Source organism: Trematomus bernacchii, unplaced genomic scaffold (genome assembly GCF_902827165.1).
Source record: "Trematomus bernacchii unplaced genomic scaffold, fTreBer1.1, whole genome shotgun sequence".
In the NCBI taxonomy this organism is placed as follows: Eukaryota; Metazoa; Chordata; class Actinopteri; order Perciformes; family Nototheniidae; genus Trematomus; species Trematomus bernacchii.
In genome coordinates, this window is record NW_022987710.1 from 3,115,915 (window position 1) to 3,137,162 (window position 21,248).

The 21,248-nt window shown below is 43.4% G+C and overlaps 1 protein-coding gene across 1 annotated transcript in view; it reads right to left on the bottom strand.

Annotated features, from left to right (window-relative positions):
* The window catches only part of ccdc102a (coiled-coil domain containing 102A), a 68,170-nt gene that overhangs the window by 12,794 nt on the left and 34,128 nt on the right, over positions 1-21,248 (bottom strand). Inside the window, exons 2-7 of the mRNA XM_034140946.1 lie at positions 13,876-14,307; positions 12,381-12,770; positions 4,122-4,363; positions 3,818-3,926; positions 2,107-2,223; positions 1,235-1,444 (exon numbers count right to left, since the gene is read on the bottom strand). Coding sequence (XP_033996837.1) covers positions 1,235-1,444; positions 2,107-2,223; positions 3,818-3,926; positions 4,122-4,363; positions 12,381-12,770; positions 13,876-14,232 — 1,425 coding nt within the window. The 5' untranslated portion in view covers positions 14,233-14,307. The remainder of the gene's footprint in view (positions 1-1,234; positions 1,445-2,106; positions 2,224-3,817; positions 3,927-4,121; positions 4,364-12,380; positions 12,771-13,875; positions 14,308-21,248) is intronic.

The window sequence follows — 21,248 nt, forward strand, 5'->3', positions numbered from 1 at the left end:
ACATTTGTATTGTAATCGTTGCTGCATTCATATGTTCATCACTTTCAATTATTTTATAAACTGCTAGGGAGTTTATTTTATAATACTATAACATATATATAACAAATATATATATCATATATTTTGTTTTAGTAGGATGTAACTAATGCTGTAAAATGTAGCTGAGTAATAAGCACAGCATCTGCCTACAAAATGTGAGAATACTCAAGTGAAGTCAAATACTTGAGTATATGTACTTTGATATATTCCACCACTGCTCAATACTGAAACGAAAACGTCACTAAGTCAGAACTGGAACTACTGTGGAAGAGTCATCAAAGGTCACCATTTCACTATCTAAAAACTGCAGATCCATGTTTACCTGATGCGACACAGTTTGTCTTGCTGCCAGAGAGGTGCATGTTGGGTAAACAACCCCACCTGGTGAACACAGGTGTCATTACAAGACATGTCCTTGTATTTTATTTAATGTCCAGGTATTTTGTTCTTTAATGATAACTACAAAGTATGGATTATTATTATATTTGATTTATTTTCACTTTTAAAAATGGTTACTTTAGTTCATTTCCATGCCTTATGTAAAGCTCAGCCCTACTGTTGCTCTGGTGTTTCAATGTGCCACACATGTAAAGTCACCTAGCCTTTGTACCATGAACAAGTTCATCATATAACATGCTGTGAAGCATAAGAGGTGTTATGATATTTGGCTAAATTGACTCAGTAATGTTTATCCCCACCCTGGGATGACTCATCAATAGCATCATGTTTGATGTTTTCAGTTATCTCCTGTTCTGCTGTCTACAGGTGGATGGGTAACGTTGGATGTGTGTGTGTGTGTGTGTGTGTGTGTGTGTGTGTGTGTGTGTGTGTGTTTGTGTGTGTGTGTGTGTGCAGGAAAGGATGATCTGGTTACCTTCAAATACATACATACCATTGTTCATAGTTGTGTGTTTTCTATCAGCTAAGTTGTCATTAAATGGACATTTCCCTAAAGACAAGAATCAAAAGATTGATAAACTAGCTTTGTGAAAATCTGTGTACCTTTGTTTGAAATGTTTTTCTTTTGTAAACCAGTAAGCAGAAAAGCGACTGCAATAGTTCTTTACTTTATGAAATGGTCAAATGATCATCGGAGTGAGGGGCAGAACTCTCCTAAGCTTTCTTGCTTACTGGTGTTAGAGACCCATTTGAAACAAAGGTACAGGGACTGTGAAAGCTGGGAAGCCCCGCCCACCTTGTTCCTCTCGAACAGCTCGCTCTGGATGGCCTTCATGTCGGTGTCGAGTGCAGAGGCAGCCTGACGCCGCTTCTTGGCCAGCTGCTCCTGCAGGTCTTCAGCCTGGGCCCTCAGCTTCTTGTTGTCTCTCTCCAGGGCCAGTTTGTCCGTCTCCAAGCGCTCCCTGCGTCCCCATTCTGCAGCATTCTCCACCTGCAGCCTCTCCATCTGACAGAGGCCGAGAGCAGAGAGCAGAGAGGACACTGAGCTGATACATGCCCTCATGCGTTCCCATCAAGCCTCAGTGAAAAACACACTGTAGTCATACAGGGAAGCCTCCCTACTGAACTGAGAAGCACCACATCTGGTTACAACAAAGAGAGTTCAGAATCACTTTACTAAGTAAAAGTACATAAGTATTATCACCAACATTTACTTCAAGTTGTCAAAGTATTCATTCTGCAGAAGAACAGAGTAGAGTGGTGCAGGAATGAGTCCTTAACCTGGAAATGTCTCAGCATGTTGTCACTTCCGGTTCCCTATCTTGGAAGTCAATGGTTACCTGAATGTGAGCTTTTTTGAGATTTTAACATGTTGTTGTACGACATAAAATAACAAAAGTTCCACATCAGCTTCAGCCATATGGGATTTTTAGGGAAAGGCTCTCCCCTTTGTGATGCTCACTCCAAACACTAAGTGTAGGTGGTCTCACTGATTCTGCTCCATAGGCAGGGAGAACACTGTAACCATAACGACTAAAGAGTGGTTATTTAATCAAGTTAAAAAAAAGGGTTAAACCATAGCTTTCGACAACACTAAATAATACAGTTCCCCCCCCCTCCCACAAGTGTTCTCTCCTCCTCCATTCTCCACCTCTTCCTCCTCCTCACCTCAGCCCGGAGCTCGGCTAGTTTCTTGTCCATGCTGGTCCGGGCCCCCAGCTCGTCCTCCAGGTCTTCAGATATGCGGCCCAGTTCATCCTGATGCATCTCTTTTAGCAGGTTCAGCTGCAAGGAGTCAGGAAGGCGGGGGGGGGGGAGAAGCTGAATATATCTAACAGTATTTCAACATTAGAAAGCTTCCTCCCTGATCCACATGAATACCATATGAATACATTAGATGGTGATTGATGTTTAAACTATAGCTATATCTTGTGTGTATCAACAATGAAGGGTAGAGTTTCTGACTGACTATGACTATACCACATTTCTTTCACATTTGTTAATGTTGTCTTTAGTTTGACTCTTTATGGTTTATTGCACTTATTGTAATTCGCTTTGGATAATAGCGTCAGTTAAATGCCATGTAATGTAATGTTTCAACTTTTTTTCATTTAATTAAAATGTAATAAATGTGTCCTTTTTTGCATCTGGCATTTTCCCTGTGACATTTGGCTGTTTGCGTCCATTCTATTCTATTCTTGATTTGTTTTGTTTATTCCACTCATGGCAATTCTTATTGAAAAAAACTTGTATACTTTAAGCAGTTTTTTGTGTCATGATGGAAAGAAGGACGTCTTGTTCTACCTGCCCCTTCATTCTAATACTGAAAACAAGAGCAAGGGGGGGAATGTTACTTTAGTTATGCTCTGAGGAGAGATGGAACAGCATCAGTGATTACTTCAGAAAAGCCTAATAAAATGAAATCAAAAATAGAAGAGAACATTGTTTCATATCTCAACAGTTCCAACTTTGCTTGACATTCAGTGTACAGATTGAGTTAGTTTAGTTTCCTCTGCTTCTTCAAAGGTGGCCATTTCCAGAAGCAAAGCTCTGCTGTGATGTGGAAGTATCAGGACAACGAGCTGCAGATAAGGATGACCCCCCCTCTCTTATCTGAACTCTGCATTTCTGTCTGAGTCTCATCAGACTTCACCCTATCCTGCTCTCATCTCCGTCTCTTCTACGCCCTTATCTTCCCTCCATCACCATCCACACACCTCTCCCCCTCCTCCCTGTCCCAGCCTGTCCTTCTGCCAGTCTTTTCACAACTACTGTGTGTGTGTCCTCTTCTTCCTCTCCTCCCTGCAGCTCTGTGCTGCCCCCCAGTGGTGGAGTACTGCCAGCACATCCGTCATGTTTCTGGTAAATGTACTTAAACGTTGCAGGCTATATTTTCAACTGAAATGCATCAATCGGGTGCAATTTTTGAGCAAATGGGGAAATAAAAAATGTAAATAAAAATGTGCTTTTATACATTAAAATGTAATAATAAACACATTGGTTGAAAAGAAAGCATGACTGTTGTCTTCTGGGGGAGACGCTTCCTCTGAGGATGTCACTGTCCATTCAATACCTTTGAGTGCAGCTGGAGGACAGGGTGGAGTGGGCCTGGAACATGGGGGCCCTCTACAAGAGGGGCCACAGCCAGTTCTACTTCCTGCGGAGGTTCAGAGGCTTCACTAGTAAATACAGGCCCCCAAAACCCTTTGAGAACTCTGCGCAGTCAGACCTCTTTCTAAACGGAAGCATTCATCCTGCTGTCAGTCACAAACACATTTCACACGACAAACTCGTACTGTTTTTGGAGCCAGTCTGTAGGTGGCCCTTCAGCCCAGACATAAAGAACGGATGCTGTGACCTGAGGTCCTGGAGGTCTCACCTGTTTGAGGGTCTCCTGTTTGGTCTTGCTGAGCTCCTCATATTTAAACTTCCACTGAGTGAGTTCAGCCTCCAGCCTCTCGATGCTCTTACTCAGAGCCAGCTTGTCACTGGGGGGGGAGACACAAACACACAGGTTTTCAAAAAATCCATCATGCTGTTCTGGGGCCTGAGTGGGTGCATATCAGGAATACATATTGGAGTTTTCGGGGTGTAGGCAGGTGACCCACAGAGAATGCTGCTGGGTGGAGTGATGGAGTAATGGAGTGTGGAGGTGGTGATGGATGGGTCTGTGTTTCTCTTACTCTCTCTCCTTCAGCAGGACCTTCTGGGACTCGTCCAGGCGGAGCTGCAGAGCGTTCAGTTTCCCCGAGTCCTCCTCCCCAGTGCCGAGGTCCTCCCACAGCTGTCTGCTGCGTTCCTGCCGGCTCAGAGCGGAGGATGAGCGGGGGGTGGAGGAGTTCACAGCCCCCCGATTCTCCCAGCACTCCTGAGGGTCACCGTCCGGGGCCCGGGAGTGCAGGACGGACTCCAGCACCTCCAGGTCCTGACGGAGACACAGAGGGAGGAGAGAATGAAGAACGATATGAAGAGAATGGAGCTGATGTTTATCAGAGCCGCCAGAGAGAGAAAGAAGGACTGCAGGCTCTCAATTAGCAAGCTCGTTAGCACTACGTTAATGAAACACTTCCTGTTATCAACACGCTTTACTTCATACTGACAGAGGGAGCAACACAACACAGCCCAGCCTCACAATCACAGGATACTTTGTTTTTTTAAAGCTATGTGTAAAACTTGTTTGTCTCAAAGTCTCTTATAGGTTTAACAGCAGTTTGGACACAATAAACACACCCAGTCATTGTGAATATTAAATATAAATATTCACCTGGTGATTTGTGCGTCTCTCTCCTGGAATAATCTTCTGAGAAACATTTGCTCTCCTAACATTCCATAACTCCTAACCAATCATCTGGCAGGATTAAGGCTCCCTTTCAGTATAGCTCCCTGCAAATAAAGTCTCATTCCAAATAACACCATCTCTTGTATAGACTCATATGAAGCTCCTTGATTTGAAAGGTTGTCAGAAAATACGGCGTCTTGTTCAACAATATGTCTCTCTTCTGTCCTCAGTGTTCCACCCTACAGGCCGGCAAATCAAACCGTTGTCATCGAGCAGATCATCTCAGGTTTCTGCTCCTCCAGACCAAACGTTTTCACATCTCATTTCCTTTAATGGCCTCCACAGAAATTAAATTGGAAATGTAGAGTTGTTGTTCTTCCCACATAGTAAATCTATCTGCTTTGTCACTACAACAGTATACATCCTAATGTTTCCCGTGCCCAATATGCTCCAGCTCCGGCAGATGTGTGTGTCTCCCACAGGCTGCATAATGCTGCATGCTTCCAGTCTAGATCATCACTGAGGTGCCTTCAGGAGTCCCTCATAAATATCTGACTCTGTGACTGAGTAGTACAGATATCTGTGGTTGAAGAGTAGAAATGATGGACCCTGTGAGGGGTTCTCTATAGTGTTTAAAGCAAAGCAGCTTTAAACACTATACAGGGTTCTTACGGTCATTAAAAACCTGGAAGTCATGGAAATTCTAAATGCTAATTCCAGGCCCTGGAAAAGTTATGGAAAACAATATTTTTCCCAAAGTTTTGGAAAAGTCATGGAAATGTAACTAAAGTTGCATCAAATATAATTTATATTTGATCTAATTGCCAAAATAGTAATACTATAATGATGATAATAAATACTCTATCGTATAGTAATGAAACGTAAAATGGCGTTTAACTGCATGTCGAGGTATTTTGCTGGTGAGAGATTTTAGTTGCTTTAGCGTGTAGAAGCTAGTAAGCCTATTATTTGATTTGTTTTAGATAGGCACAACATGTTTCAGACCTTATTTTCCTGTTCCATGTTCAAATAAACCATTTTCAGTGGTACCGCTGAGAAAGAGTAATGTTTTTGGTCATGGAAAATTAGGTAAAGGTCATGGAGAAGTCATGGAAAAGTCATTGAAAATCATTGGTGAAAAAGTGTATGAACCCTGACTATAAACACCCCCTCCTGTGTCCTGAAACAAGATACATAATAATCATCTCTGGTTTCTTAGCTATACTGTATGACATACATACAGGTAAACTGTCTATCTTTGAGTTTTGGGGAAACCAAAATGATGAGGATACCATCTGGGCTTTGGGAAACACGGACCCACATTTCTCACAATTATCTGAAATGTCATAGTCCAAATAACAAATCCAATAACCAACAATGAATATAATCATTCCTTGCAGTCTTACTTGAGTCCCAGTCCAGTGGACCCGTGTCACTGTGGGAAACATAATGACTATCAGCTGTCGGTTTATCCCCACCAAAACCACTCACAGCATCCTCAAGAAAGAAAAGTCAGGGGTAATGGGTCAGGAGTCAGTAGACTACAGAGTAAGACATTCACATCCGAAGCCAAATACTTGTAAAACATTTGAAGTATTTTCTGACAAAATTATGTCTGTTTTAAAGTGCCCATGTCATGCTTTTCCGGTTATTACCCGTCCCCTTGTGTGTTATGAAGGTTTTTATGCATGTAAACGGTGTGCAGAGTCACAAACCCTCAAAGTACACCCTGTAGCGAGTAAAACTCTAACACAGAAAATACCTCTCCCAAAACGCCTCGTTGGAGATACGTCATTGTCCATTTGATTCTTCCATTTCGTTCCGGGTACGGCATGATGTCATGCCGTACCCGGAACGAAATGGACCAATCCGTGGAGCCGCTACGTTACGTCCGCGGAGCCGTTACGTTAAGCCCCCGCTGATTGGTCCAAATTGACCAATCCACGGACTTCCTCACACACACATCTGTGTGCAGGGAGCAGGCAGCTCAGCTGATTTCTCCTCCCTGGCTGCAGGCTGATAACAGACAGTTGGGATCGCGGCGAAATTCTCTCTGCAGACCCATTCTCACAGCGTTTATCAACCTTTTTCTTACTCAATATCAAGCCACACTTATTGTTTTTACTTCGGATGTGAGCTTGTGTGTGCTCAGGATGAGTTTGGCTGTGTTTCGCTATGTATCCTAAACAAGGAAACAACACCTCCACGGAGCTCAGCGCGATTCACAACGTCCCGACCAATCAGAGCACACTGTGCTCACAGGGAGGGTGGGGGCTGGAGCTATTGGAGCTACAACGAGCCGTTAAAGGCAGATAGTGAAATTCAGTGAATACACGTAGTTTACAGAGATGCTGTATGAGAAACCAATGTGAGTTTGGAAAAATGCACAATATAAATCTATTCTAGTAGACCTCAACAATGGAATTATGATCAGTGGAAATGGCCATGACATGGGACCTTTAAGCCAAAAGCCTGATTCTCACATCAGTTGCAAGATGGATGAAACATTTCAGCCACACAAGAGGCGCGTTCACACCGCAGTACTTTTCCCACTTTAGTTCCAATATAGTTCTGAAATGTTGCGTTCACACCAAAAAAATCCGGAACTAAAATTAGTTAATGAGAACCTTTTTACCCCCTTTTCCGTCCCTGCTAGAGAGCAGGGACTTTCGTGGGAGAAAAAGGTTCCTATTTCTGATTGGCTGGGCGGATTGCAAACCACGCCCCGTAAAACTCCCAAAAAGTTTTGTGAAGCCGCCATTTTATTATCCTCGCATTAGCATTATTAGCATTAGCATTAGCCCAGCGCACAAACGCAGAGAGACTAACTTATGGCAACACAAAAGAAAACATGGGAGCGGTGGAGATGAGGAGGTGTCGGCGTTCTGGCGATTTACTCGGAAGGCTTCAGTAGAAGCTGCTCGGAGTCCCAGCAGCTTCTACTGAAGCCAGTCCCCAACTCCGGGGACTTCGGGTGGCAGTATACGCCGTGAAGTTGTTTGCGGCCTGCCAGTAAACCCAAAGCAGAAGAAGAAGAAGTGACGTCAGCGGCTTCATTTGCCTAATCCTCCCCCAGGGACTTATTCCGGTGTGAACGCGATCTGTACTTAGTTCATGAGAACTAAAGAGTTCTGATGAACTAACTTCTGATGCACTAAGTTCTGATGAACTAAGTGCATCAACACCTCTCTACAAAAAGTCTGATTGCTTATTTCGGATGACTGATGTTAAGCATGACAGATTCCTTTTAAAACTCCACATGTATGACTATTTGCAGGAGAGTGCATCAGATCTGTGCTGCTGCTGTCATTACAGGTCCCCCCCGACAGAGGGCCCCCCTGTGTAACAGATGTCCGTCAGACAAAGTGAGCCACATGTGGAAACACTCAGCCTGAGAACCAGAACAATTGAGGAGACAGGAAATAAGGCTCTGCTGTGTGTGGGTACCCGTTAGCCACAGTATCACTGTTTACTGTCAACGCTATAGCCCCAATATGTGTGTGTCTGTGTGTGAATGCATGCGTGTTACCATGGAAACCCTGCCTGAGACTCTTGAAGGTCATGTGTGATAGGCAGTGACAGTGTTTATATTTACTGCCCCTTCATTATGTGGTTACAACTCATACGTGTGTGTGTGTGTGTGTGTGTGTGTGTGTGTGTGTGTGTGTGTGTGTGTGTGTGTGTGTGTGTGTGTGTGTGTGTTGGGATAGTATGCAGCCATAAAGTGGAGAGGTCCACCACTGCTGCAGGGTCAGATTTCCTGAAAGAAATGCAGTTTTTCTGGATGTCAATCTGTGTTTATTCAGCGGCCAGTTTACTAAGACAGTGACTGGGTCATTGGTCCGCTCCTCAACTCGCCCTGGTGCTGAACATCCACACTCATACCACATGTTCCGCCAGTATTTGTTTGCATTATAGTAATCTAATTTTGTGTCTGTCAATATAAGCGTAATTGCTTTCAAAAAAGTATTTCTATACAAGACCACATTTAGGTTTACATCTTTCATTCTAGCATTTTCTAATTACTCTCAACACAAAGCTGAGGCTGATCACTAGCTTTCCAGGTGTATGTTAGGAAACTGTAAGCCATTAGGATACATTCACTGAAAATCTGATTTCATTCAAATCCATCCAATAGTTCTTCAGATAGGTCTGGGCCAAAGTGGCAGACAGGTCATCAGCATCGCATTTCTACCCCTCAAATGGAGATGTTTAACAAAATGTGGCTAACTGTTTGTAAAGGAGACGTTCATGGAGGTGGTTCTTGTTGTAAAGCTCATGTTGTTGTTAGTGAAGCAGAAAATAGACCTTTCAGACTGAACATCAATTTGGTAAGACAGTCGTCAGTGTTCCTCAAATGCAAAAGTGTACCTGTAGAGGAGGACTTCATTCTCAGTACATGCCACCTGTTTGGCTGTGAAGCTTATTTTGGATAGAGTCAAAATCTTTATTTTTGTACCCAGCAGTATTAAGGACAGGCCACAGTAGTTTATGAGCTGCCCCGAGCACTGTCTGCCAGGGAGAGCTACCAATCTGATGTGAGGGCCACCTGTGTGAAGTCTGAGAGGTTTACTGCTCTGAGGGGACTGACTGGAAAAAAGGAGTGGGAATTTGAAAAATAAAGTAAGGTGAACGCAGTGGTTACGTTAGACTTTTTCGTTGTCCGTCATTTTGACGGACAGGATCGTAACATTTCCGTCATAATCCATTATTACCCGTAATTTTATTTTTCATGTTTTAATGATGAGACATATTTAATATTTATGTTTGGGTACTAAGCAGCAAATGTTCATTCATTCCTTTTTTTTATGATTCATACAGAACTTTTAAGGGCATGGAGAAAAACAAAGATGAACAGAGACACCGACCGTGCGGTCACTTTTCATGTCAAAACGAATATGAATGATTTATTTTTCCTTGCCACTTGCTTGTCCCTCTGCTGCTGGCTGAACGTTGTCAGTTTTAGTCTTACTGGCTTGTCCTTCATCCTCCACTGCATCAATCCCTATTTTTTCACCTCGTTTATCCACACCATCACAATTACTGGGCTTATTAAAAAAGCTTCGTGACATTTTGCGATTGCTGAAGCCGGTTAAACAACGAGGTAATCAACGAGGTCAAATACAAGACTAGACAATAGCTACTTAATATGCACACACTCGCCACCAACTGGACAGGGGTGTGAATTACTAAATAATAGTTACAGTAGAGTACAGTAGATCGCCCTCAGTCGACCTGGCCACCAAGGATGTAATATAATGTGGGCCGCTGGTGGACATTTTGGCGCTGTTCCGAGTTGTGTTCTAATCTGTCAAAATGACGGACTGCTTTCAGAGTTTTCCGTCATTCTTGGAAAAATTACGTCATTGACGGAAAGTATTCGGTTAACGCGACCTCTGGGTGAACGTGTCCCTTTTGTCCCCAGTGGAAATCATGACCTTGCCGGCAGCAGTGAAGCTTTAAAGCAATTATCAAAAATACAATGATTTACACCTGAGAGAGGGACAGGACCCCTCCAGCTGCTGAGAGGACAACACAGGACAGCAGCTGGGGGGTGTGGTGCCTTAAAGAGCAGTACAAATTAAAATATGACATTAACAATGATATCAAATTGTTGTTTTAATGTACGAATAGAGTGCACCCAGGACGACATACTGTAAAGTTCTGTAGTAGGGCGGGACTTAGTAATTTAAGTTCCAGAACTTCCTGTTTGACTTAGGCTCTCTCTTCTTAGTTTCAAATGGCCTCCAAAGAGCATTTCAGAGTGGCTGAAGGCTGAAATATGACCCTGTCCTCCCATACAAGTTAGAATTTTCTCATGAGCGTTTTTGTGTGTCAGTGTATTTGGTAAGAGCCAGATATGCTTTGGTTCAGGACGCTAGGCACTCCACAGGCTGACAGAGAAGAAGTACTGCAGCATCACTGAGCCCTCTGGGATGTGTGTGTGTGTGTGTGTGTGTGTGTGTGTGTGTGTGTGTGTGTGTGTGTGTGTGTGTGTGTGTGTGTGTGTGTGTGTGTGTGTGTGTGTGTGTGTGTGTGTGTGTGTGTGTGTGTGTGTGTTGGAAGGTGTCCTATTTTGCGTCACTAGCAGTGTGTGTGCCCAGGTGTACACCCAAAGTAGGACACCACTTTCCAACACACACCCACACACACACACACACACACACACACACACACACACACACACACACACACACACACACACACACACACACACACACACACACACACACACACACACACACACACACACACACACACACACACACACACACACACACACACACACACACACTTCTGTTGAGCGATGTAACAGCAGTGTGGCCTACATTCAGCGAGGTTCAGGTCATATTGTCTTACAGCAGCAGAGGACATGAGCAGCACAGAAAACAATGCTGGAGTGAGAGGCCGTCTGTGTTTCATAGGATCAGCAGCGTAAGGTTTCTGTTTATTTATACATCTATCAATAATCTTTTGATGAGTCTATTTTTTGTAAAATATTGCAAATAAAGTTTCCAGACCACAACATCCCATCTTCAAATGTTTATATTGTTCCAACTAACAGTTGGTCAAAACCAATCCTCACCCATTTGTGAGAAATCCAGTTATTGAACCACACTTGATTCAGTTAGCAGATTACACCTATATTTCACTGAATTCATCCAAAAAGAATTGAATCTAAGGGAATTTACGAATCACATTTTCTCAGTTTAATGTACGGTAAATGGAGCTTTCACAGGATGTGAGGAGTAAATATTGAATATAGACAATATATTGTCTACTGAGGACAATAAAGCACACATTACGGGGCCAAACAGCTTTGTACAGTTGGGCCCTTTGAGTTCAAAGACAGAGTAACCCTGCTTTCCAGAGAAAGGGCTGCATGCTGTGAGCCAGTTGCTTCAGCTACATGTGAGGTATGAAATACAACTCCAGTTTTAGTAGCAGATCTGCAAGTTAGAAAAACCAAATCTGTGCACAACTTTGATCTGATAGAGGGTCACCAACAAGGCCCACAAATGCATCGACTGCTCTCTCCCCTCATTGCCAAGGATTCCTCCCACCACCTGCCCCCCCTCCTGCCTTCAGGGAGGCGATACACAGCTATCAAGACCTGAACCACCAGAATATGAAACAGTTATCTATCTGTAGTTAGAACAATTGCAAGGTAAACAGCAGGATGCAGTGTTACGGTTACCTGTAATAAGACTATGCACTATTTGATAGTATTCATAACATACATCAGCTTCACTTCTGAAATCTCTTCTCCTCCTGTCCTGCACCTTAGCGTGTGGAACGGGTTTCTGCTGTTAGAGGTCCAGAAGACTAAACCAACGCACATCAAACAGAAATCTGTTACTTCTGTAAGTCCCTGTGGTCACCTTCAGCACTGTGGCAACCACAGCTGAGAGTGAAGAAGCATTTATTATTGGGGATATATCCCCAAAGACCCTTGTTCTTTCTTATAATAACACAAACTATGTACATTACATTTGAAACATGTCAACATGATGGTTTTTAGGTTGTACACCACATGGTGGCCCTAGAATAAAGATGGGCTTTAGAACAAGCATTAATGTCTAAAGTTTCCTGTGCATCAGGCTGTGACTCTGCTCAGTCTGATCCATAGAGACACTGAATCCACTCTAACACACAGACTCACCTTCTCTAGAACCATCTTCTGTCTGTCCAGGTCCACGTCCCTCACTGGTTCTGGCTCCGGAGACCCCGGCGGTCTCTCCCCCACCCTGTCCGGCTGGCCGTCAGTGTGGACCTGAGAGGAGGAGGAGGAGGCAGGGGAGGAAGGAGGTATGGACGGGGAGGAGGAGGAGGAAGGGTGTGCAGGGGAGGAAGATGGAGAAGTGGCAGACGGAGGAGGAGCGCCAGGAGCTTGGTCGCCACGGAGACGCAGCGTTTCCTGCCGTAGTGTCTCGTTCTCAGAGGCCAGTTCCTGCCGCTCCCGCCGCACGCCGCTCAGCTCCTTGGTGAGGGCGTCCAGCCGCTGCCTCAGCTGGCGCACCTCGTCCCGGGCCCGGTTCCTCTCCGCACGCACCTGCAAACATACAAAAACACAAGAGGAACTTTAACAGCAGGAAATTGTCGTTTAATAGCAAGCCTTCTCACACCAGAGGATGATGGGGACTACTTTCCTCAGTGGAATCATCCACATTATGTGGATCTGTCTGTAGTAAGTATTTGTGGCAGGAAAGTGTATGTGGGATTTAATCAAAATAAACTACAGTGTATTCATGAGGAATATGTCACCCAGGGCAACAGGGTGGCTCATGGATGAGTTTTCAATCATTTTTGGACAGCAATGAAGGCCCTTTGGCACATATATCTGGCCTTGATCAGGCACTACTACACGCTGCTATTTCAGTGTTGGTTCAGGTACCATTTTGAAAAAGTGAAATACCTGTTCTCCTGATTCAAGCCAGAGTTGATTTTTTATTTATTTTGAATTTCTACTCTTTTCTCAACCAAATGCTTTGAGATGTCACATCATAAAACATTTCATGACATCATGAAAATTCAAGTGGGATGATGTTTCCCTCCTAATGCAGATGAAATGTATATGACCATCATTTGTAGAAGGCAGCTTAACATGACCCAGCTCATATATGTCATGCATAAGAGATTATTTTGTGAAAATAATCTACCTACAAGCTTTTACTGGAGATTTAAAGGTCACCTATTATGCAAAATCATGTATTTTCTACATCAACATGTGTCCCCTCTGTGTAAAGAGATTCTGAAAGTTTCAGGAACAAAGACCCCCTCTCTTTTTGTCCTGATCCATTTATATACAAACCTGTCTGAAAATCAGCTGATCGGATTTTGGTCACTTTGTGATGTCACAATGTTTTTTGGGTTGTGTAACCATTAGCCAATCACCAACCAAGGTATTTTACAATCAAATAAGTGCAGTTTGTTTAAGTTTTAAATGACAGATAATCTGGAGCATTAGCTTTCTAATTCCCCAGCCAATCCATTGCAATGAAGTTCATTCATTGAGTGAAATCTGAATAAAACCTGCTTGGTAAAATGCACATTTTGGACATGAATGATCTCACTGTGTGCACAAAAACATAAAAATGATCAGAGCATTGTTAGGCATGCAGCCTCTCTCTCCTGGCTTGAGCAGCCCCTCCCCCCACCTTGCTCCACTTCTCCCTCCAGTTGGCGGTGCAGTCGGACCACCACCTCATGGTCTTCTCCATCTGTGCCGCTCTGGCCCGAGCCTCCTCCAGCTCCCGGAGCCTCAGCTCCTCCCTGCTCTCCCAGTCGGCCCCCTCGCCCATGGCCCCCAGGGACACCAGCCCAAAGCCACCCAGCCCGGGCGACAGCAGCAGGGGGGGGCTAGAGCTCGGGGTTTCTCCGGTGGGGCTGGGGGTGTGGGCCAGGCTGTCCGGGGAGCGGATGCCCCGGTCGGATCCCAGACCCAGGCTGCACAGCAGGCCCCCTCCGGAAGACTTCCCACCCTCCGACAGGTGGGGGCTGGGGGTGTGGTTCATGATGGAGGTGGTGGTGTGGAGGATAAAGGAGGGGGGGATTCAGCAGAGCATCATCCTCTCCAGTCACTGATCAGCCTGCACACAGAGAACCAAGAAGAAGAGTTTCAGCTACAGAGCAACAACAACTGACACACACACACACACACACACACACACACACACACACACCACACACACACACACACACACACACACACACACACACACACACACACACCACACACCACACACACACACACACACACACACACACACACACACACACACACACACACACACACACACACACACACACACACAGTAATTATCCCTGTGAGGAAATGAAAATGTGACACTTCCTGCACACCTGATCCTCTCTTGGTCCCCCTCATCTCTGCTGCCCCTCATCAGTCACTCTCCCTCCTGGAGGGGTCTAACACCACATGCACTTACTTGGGATCAATAAAGTACGTACCTATCTATCTATCTATCTATCTACCTACCTACCAGGGTTCATACAGTTTTTCACCAATGATTTTCAATGACTTCTCCATGACTTCTCCATGACCTTTACCTAGTTTTCCATGACCAAAAACATTACTCTTTCTCAGCGGTATCACTGAAAATGGTTTATTTTAACATGGAACAGGAAAATAAGGTCTGAAACATGTTGTGCCTATCTAAAACAAATCAAATAGTAGGCTTACTAGCTTCTACACGCTAAAGCAACTAAAATGTCTCACCAGCAAAATAGCTCGACAGTTAAATGCCATTTTACGTTTCATTACTATACTGTATGATACAGTATGTATTATCATTATAGTATTACTATTTTGGCGATTAGATAAATATATAAATTATATTCGATGCAACTTTAGTTACATTTCCATGACTTTTCCAAAACTTTGGGAAAAATATTGTTTTCCATAACTTTTCCAGGGCCTGGAATTAGCATTTTGAATTTCCATGACTTTTCCAGGTTTTTAATGACCGTAAGAACCATGACCTACCTATCTACCTGTGCTGTTAAATCTTTCAACAGGAACAACTTGTGAGTGTTCCACACTGTAAGGTCAGCTGCAGTAACGAACAGCTGGCAGTGTTCTGATGGCAGCTGCACAAATAGTGGAACAATTGATTGAAAGGAAATCAATTATCTGTTTATTGTTTACTTTAATTCCTAATCTTTTATCATCAAAATGTGAGAATATTCTCTACATATTAAGCCAGTTGATCTTCATTTTTACTTGTATTTTCACAATTGAATACTTTTTATTTAAACGTTTACTTTTTATACCAGTATTCAGGTTATCATTTGCAACATATAGTCCTATTATTTGGTGTATCATGATGAAACATATTTGTGATGTAGACTAAGTTTCTCCTCCTGGATCTGTGGCCGACAGTTTGAGAAAGATCCCGTCTGTGTCTGTGGTGAAGTTTGCCTCTAGCTCTGGGTCAAGAGAAGTTGAGCTCCTTCCTGTTTCCCCCCTCCCTCAAGAGGCAGAGGAAGTTCCAGAGGAGATCAGGATCTGTGGGAACCACTCACAGGGAACCAGAGGAAAAGGAAAGGAAACAGAGCAGCTGGATGGAGGGGAAGCTCTGAAACAGGGGCCTCCTCTCTGTTAGTAATGTGGATCCAACCCACTACCAGTACACAGGTGTAGTTTGTGTCAGAACAATTTAACAGTACCATGACCCATACTTCCATTAAAGATCTCCCATCATGCTACTTTTAGGCATATATTATGGGTATCAGATATATAAAAACATATAAAAAACACATCTAGATAAGATAAGAGATAAGATAAGATAGAACTTTATTGATCCCAATTTGGGAAATGTTAGTGTTGCAGCAGCATAAAAAGACATGGCATTGTACAATACAAATTAAAAGACAAGAAATAAACACAGGGTTCCTGCAGGTTTCACCAACTCAAATTTAAGACTTTTTAAGACCTTTTTAAGACCACTTTGAATAGAATTCAAGACCTATTTCACGGCAAGAAAGTATGAAGGAAAATTGCTAGGAAAGAAGAAATACGTCCCATAATGACTTACAAAGTAAATGTATTCATGTTCAACATAAGAACGATGACATAACATAACAGCATAACAGTACACAGAACTGTGTTAGACAAAAAGTGTGTGTGTGTGTGTGTGTGTGTGTGTGTGTGTGTGTGTGTGTGTGTGTGTGTGTGTGTGTGTGTGTGTGTGTATGTATGTATGTATGTATGTATGTGTGTGTGTGTGTGTGTGTGTGTGTGTGTGTGTGTGTGAGTGACAAGAGCTATAGTCAGAGCTCTGCTGTCTTCATGCTGTTGTATGATTGGTGTTTAGCTACGGTATTTAGCGTCCACACCACCTCCGCTTTTAGGGTTGACGTAGACTCAAACGTCGCCCGGAGGACCCCCGGTGTTGTTGCGGGAGTAGCTGCACTAGCTAACGCTGCATTAGCAAAACAAACGCTAATTTTTTTTGCAAAAGGTGCAGCTGGCTTCAAACACATTCCCCTCCACTGGTTTCAACCAAGCACTAAATTCGATGTTTTCCAACCAAATACGGTTGAACTTACACTTCCCCATATTTATTTGCAAGTAGATTCGAAGATACCTAATTTCTGACTGCCGCTAGCTTGGTTGCTAGGTTACTAGCTGGCAACGTCCCGCCAACACGGCACCCAGACCCCAGGCAGCATTCTCATCTGTTTGTCATTACTGGTGTCATTTTCTGGTTGCTAACGCCATTGTAACACATAATCAATCTGATGTTCCACTGTAACGGTGGTGGACTCATCAGAACAGAGTGGGCGAGCTGACCAATCAGAGCACACTGGGCTCACAGGGAGGGGGGGGCAGGAGCTCCAACAAGCCGTTTAGGACAGAGAGTGAATACACATGCTATACAGAGATGCTGTATGAGAAACCAATGTGAGTTTGGAAAATTGCACAATATAAATCTATTCTAGTAGACCTCAACAATAGAATTATGATCAGTAGAAATGGCCGTGACATGGGACCTTTAAATCATTTGAAAACATGTTTTTTATCACACTACGTGTTTCGGACCCAGAGATAATGTGTAGATGTTTCTCACACTGGCTTAGCTTGGTCCTGCTGACTGCCTGCTTACATCATGGCCCGTACATCATTACGATAATAGGAATGCACCGCTGTCAAATTCTTCAGCCGATGTTTAGAGTTACAAATTTGCCGATTCCCATGTTTTACTGTCCTTTTTTTGTTATTCATTTTACTTTTGTGCCAGGAAAAGCCTCTTTGCTGTGCTGTACTATGACCTGAGGAGACTTTAAGTTACAAAGACAGTGGTTTCCTTTGATTCTTGTTTTCTGTCATAATCATTACATTACATTTCATTTAGCTGACACTTTTATCCAAAGCGACTTACAATGACCAATTACAGGGACATTCTCCCTGGAGTAACTCAGGGCTAAGTGCCTTACTCAAGGGCACCTAGTGGTGGTGTTCCAGGTGGGATTTGAACTCACAACATTCCGATCTTCAGCCCACCTCACTATCCATTAGACCACCACTACCCATAATCTATTATTACCCTTCATATTTTGATAATAACAAATATATAATTGATATAATTACATTTCAGTTAAATATTTTAGTCTATGCATTTATTTAAGCATCTATAAAGGCATGTATAATGAAGATGAACAAACTGCTCACTTTTCATGTTGATGTCCTATTAAAACACACACACACACACACACACACACACACACACACACACACACACACACACACACACACACACACACACACACACACACACACACACACACACACACACACACACACACACACACACACACACACACACACACACACACACACACACACACACACACACACACACACACACACACACAGAAGATCGAGAGTTTTTATCGCTTGAAATGACGAAAAGGAAAAAGGACAAGGACATCCCTCTGTTTGGAGGGGCAAAGGAGTCTGGTGGGATTATTTTCGCCGCCAGCAAAGCGCGTTCTTTTGACGAAAAAAAACACCGCCGCATCTTCCAAGGACCATGCCTGGAGGGGTGTCCCTGTCGGCAGGGAGACGTAAAGAGATAGTAAAAGGGACGGCGCATTTCAAAATTGTGTGTGTGTGCATATGCAAAGAGATAGAATCTATAAGGGACGGCTCAATTCAAAATTCAAGTCACGTGACACGACATGACGTCTCAGCAGTGATAATGATAGCAATTCTGCAAATTCATTAATACAATTGGGATTAAATGTAGGTGGTCTATACATAATTATGCACAGACAAGGAGATTTGCCTTTTATAATGGTGCTTTGTGTCAGCCAGGATTCTGTAATCATGAGGAGATCTAAATAATTTGAAAAGATAAAATCACTACATAAAAAGGATTTGTTTACAAGTGATCTTAAGGAGTGCTGATCGCAAAGTCTTAGGTAGATCTGCCAATGGAACAGGAGTGATTGTGATGAGATTGGATGTAACTGGGGTTGATGTAATAAATAACTGCTGTTGCACCTTTTGCCCAGTTGATAGTCTTTTGCCACAAATAGTTGATATGTTGCATGCCTGAGGATCACCTGAACACTTTGAGAGGATGAGCTGTATGGAGTGGTGTGGAAGGGGCCCTGATATTACACATTCTTTACCCAAGCTTTCAGCAGTGACAGCAAGCAGTTCAATATCATGCTGGAGTTAGGTTGACTGTTTGTGCCTGTGTGGACGAACACTGTGTGGATGGGTGGAGCTCAACAATAGCATAAACAGAAAACTCACATATCTAAAGAACTCTTGGAGCCCGGGCTGTAGATCCTTTAGGGCAGGGGTTCCCAACCTTTATTGTGCCAAGGACCGGTAGATACATTAAAAAAAAATCGCGGACCGGTTGTCAATTTGAACTGATTTTAATATTTACTCACCACCAGCAGGTAGCAACAGAGGCTACTTGTATGTAACAGCCTGAACAAATACTAGAACAATATGCATCCAAAACATATTAACAAAGTTTAAAAAAGAACCGGTGTTGTTTTTTGGTTTTTCGGAAAACCAAAAAACCGACGTTATTCAGTTTTTAAACCAAAACGGGAAAACAGATAAATCATGTTTTGGTTTTGTTTGTATGATTTACGGATAATCCAGTGAATGCTGGGAAAACGAGGAGAAGCCGCATTATGAAGGAGATGTCCGGTCGCCTGTGTGTGTGTGTGTGTGTGTGTGTGTGTGTGTGTGTGTGTGTGTGTGTGTGTGTGTGTGTGTGTGTGTGTGTGACACTGGCATTTGTTTTCAGAAGATATTATGATAGTGTCGTTCGTTCCGGTGCACTCCCGACAGCATTTAGCACTACATCGAGATTAAGATTAAACTAATTTATTTTGCGAACAGCCGCATATATGCCGGTGTCGGACAGACACAAACACACCGAACACACAGAGCTGAGCTGAGCAGAGCACATACACACACACATCATGCGCCTTGGTGACTGACTGGACATCTCCTTCATAAAACTAATAAAAGGGGGAGTAATCGGGCAGTTCGATGTGTGTAGAGGTGTGTGTACTGTAGAGGTGTGTGTGGTTAACACGTAGCAGCCTGCAGTCACTCTTAAGCTGTTCTGATGAAGTTAAACACAGCGAAGGCGGTGCGTAAAAAGGCACAGCTCTTTACCGAGTACGTCCCGCTGCCTCCTGATGCTGCAGCCATTTCATGAAGTGAAGGAGGGTTTCCTTCTATAAAACAGCTGCGGGCAGCAGATACCGTGAGAGTCCCGGACATGAATTCATAGATCAAGGCAGACTGGTTTACTCTCCTGTTTTGCCAATCCGGTGCTTAAACAAATAGCTCTACACCCCTGGCCGACATGTCCTTAAAATGAAGTCCGAGTTTGAAATATATCTCAAATAATGTATGCACCACCATTTCCCCACATAAACATAACAGTCTGCAATTAAACGGTTGTCTCCTGTGCGCTTCTCTTCCTACTTGGCGCACCGGTAACATTCTCGTGCGCACAAGAGGCTGAGACCTTAGGCTGAGCCGCCGAATCCCTCGGAACATCATAAAAGCCATTTTCAACGGTTTTCTGGTGAAAGATTAACTAGCTACTGGATGAAATAATATGACTGGTGGCATAGGTGCGAAAATTAAACACTTTTTGAAAAAGATATTATGATAAAATATTTTTATATATTTATAATTCTGCAAATATTACGATCAACTCACAGCTATTTCGCGGCCCGGCAGTAACACCTCCGCGGTCCGGTACCGGTCCGCGGACCGGGGGTTGGGAACCCCTGCTTTAGGGCACATGTGTCAAACTCAAGGCCCGGGGGCCAAATCAGGCCCTTGGTGGATTTAATTTCGGCCCGCAGGATAATTTCTAATTACTATTAGATCTGGCCCGCCGGTATATTGCACGCACACCTTCACTCAATCCTGAGGGTTTCCTCAGCTCAGAGCCTGAGCCCAAACATTGATGAACTTGCACCCGAGATGAGATGCCAAGTATCTGGCTTGAACTAGCATCACAGAGCAGCACACTGAGTTTACATGGATGTTTCCTTCTGCACTTTCTTTCTTGCGACAACAGGGCATGTTTGTTTTTTCTTTGAGGGAAATTGTTTTTTTGAAGCTGTTGTTGGCCTGTGGAAAAATGTAATCATAAGAAATTAGCTGCAGATAGAGCCATAAGAAATGAATGCAACTGATTATTTAATGTTTAATGTTGTTTTTATAGGCAATAATTGAAGCTTTGTTAGTTCCAGGTTTAATATGTGCAATAAGTTCATTTCAATAAGTTTTGCAAGAAACATTGAACCAGTCCGGCCCTCGACTAGTACCCATTTTTTTATTTTGGCCCACTGTGTATTTGAGTTTGACACCCCTGCTTTAGGGAGACTGAACGGGCCTGCGAGTGATCCAGAATGGAGTGTTTGCAGAAGTTATTCTTGGTCATGAGGACACCATATTTCACAATTTCTTGGCAGTTGACTTGTTTACAAAAAAATACATATTGAGCTATGTCTT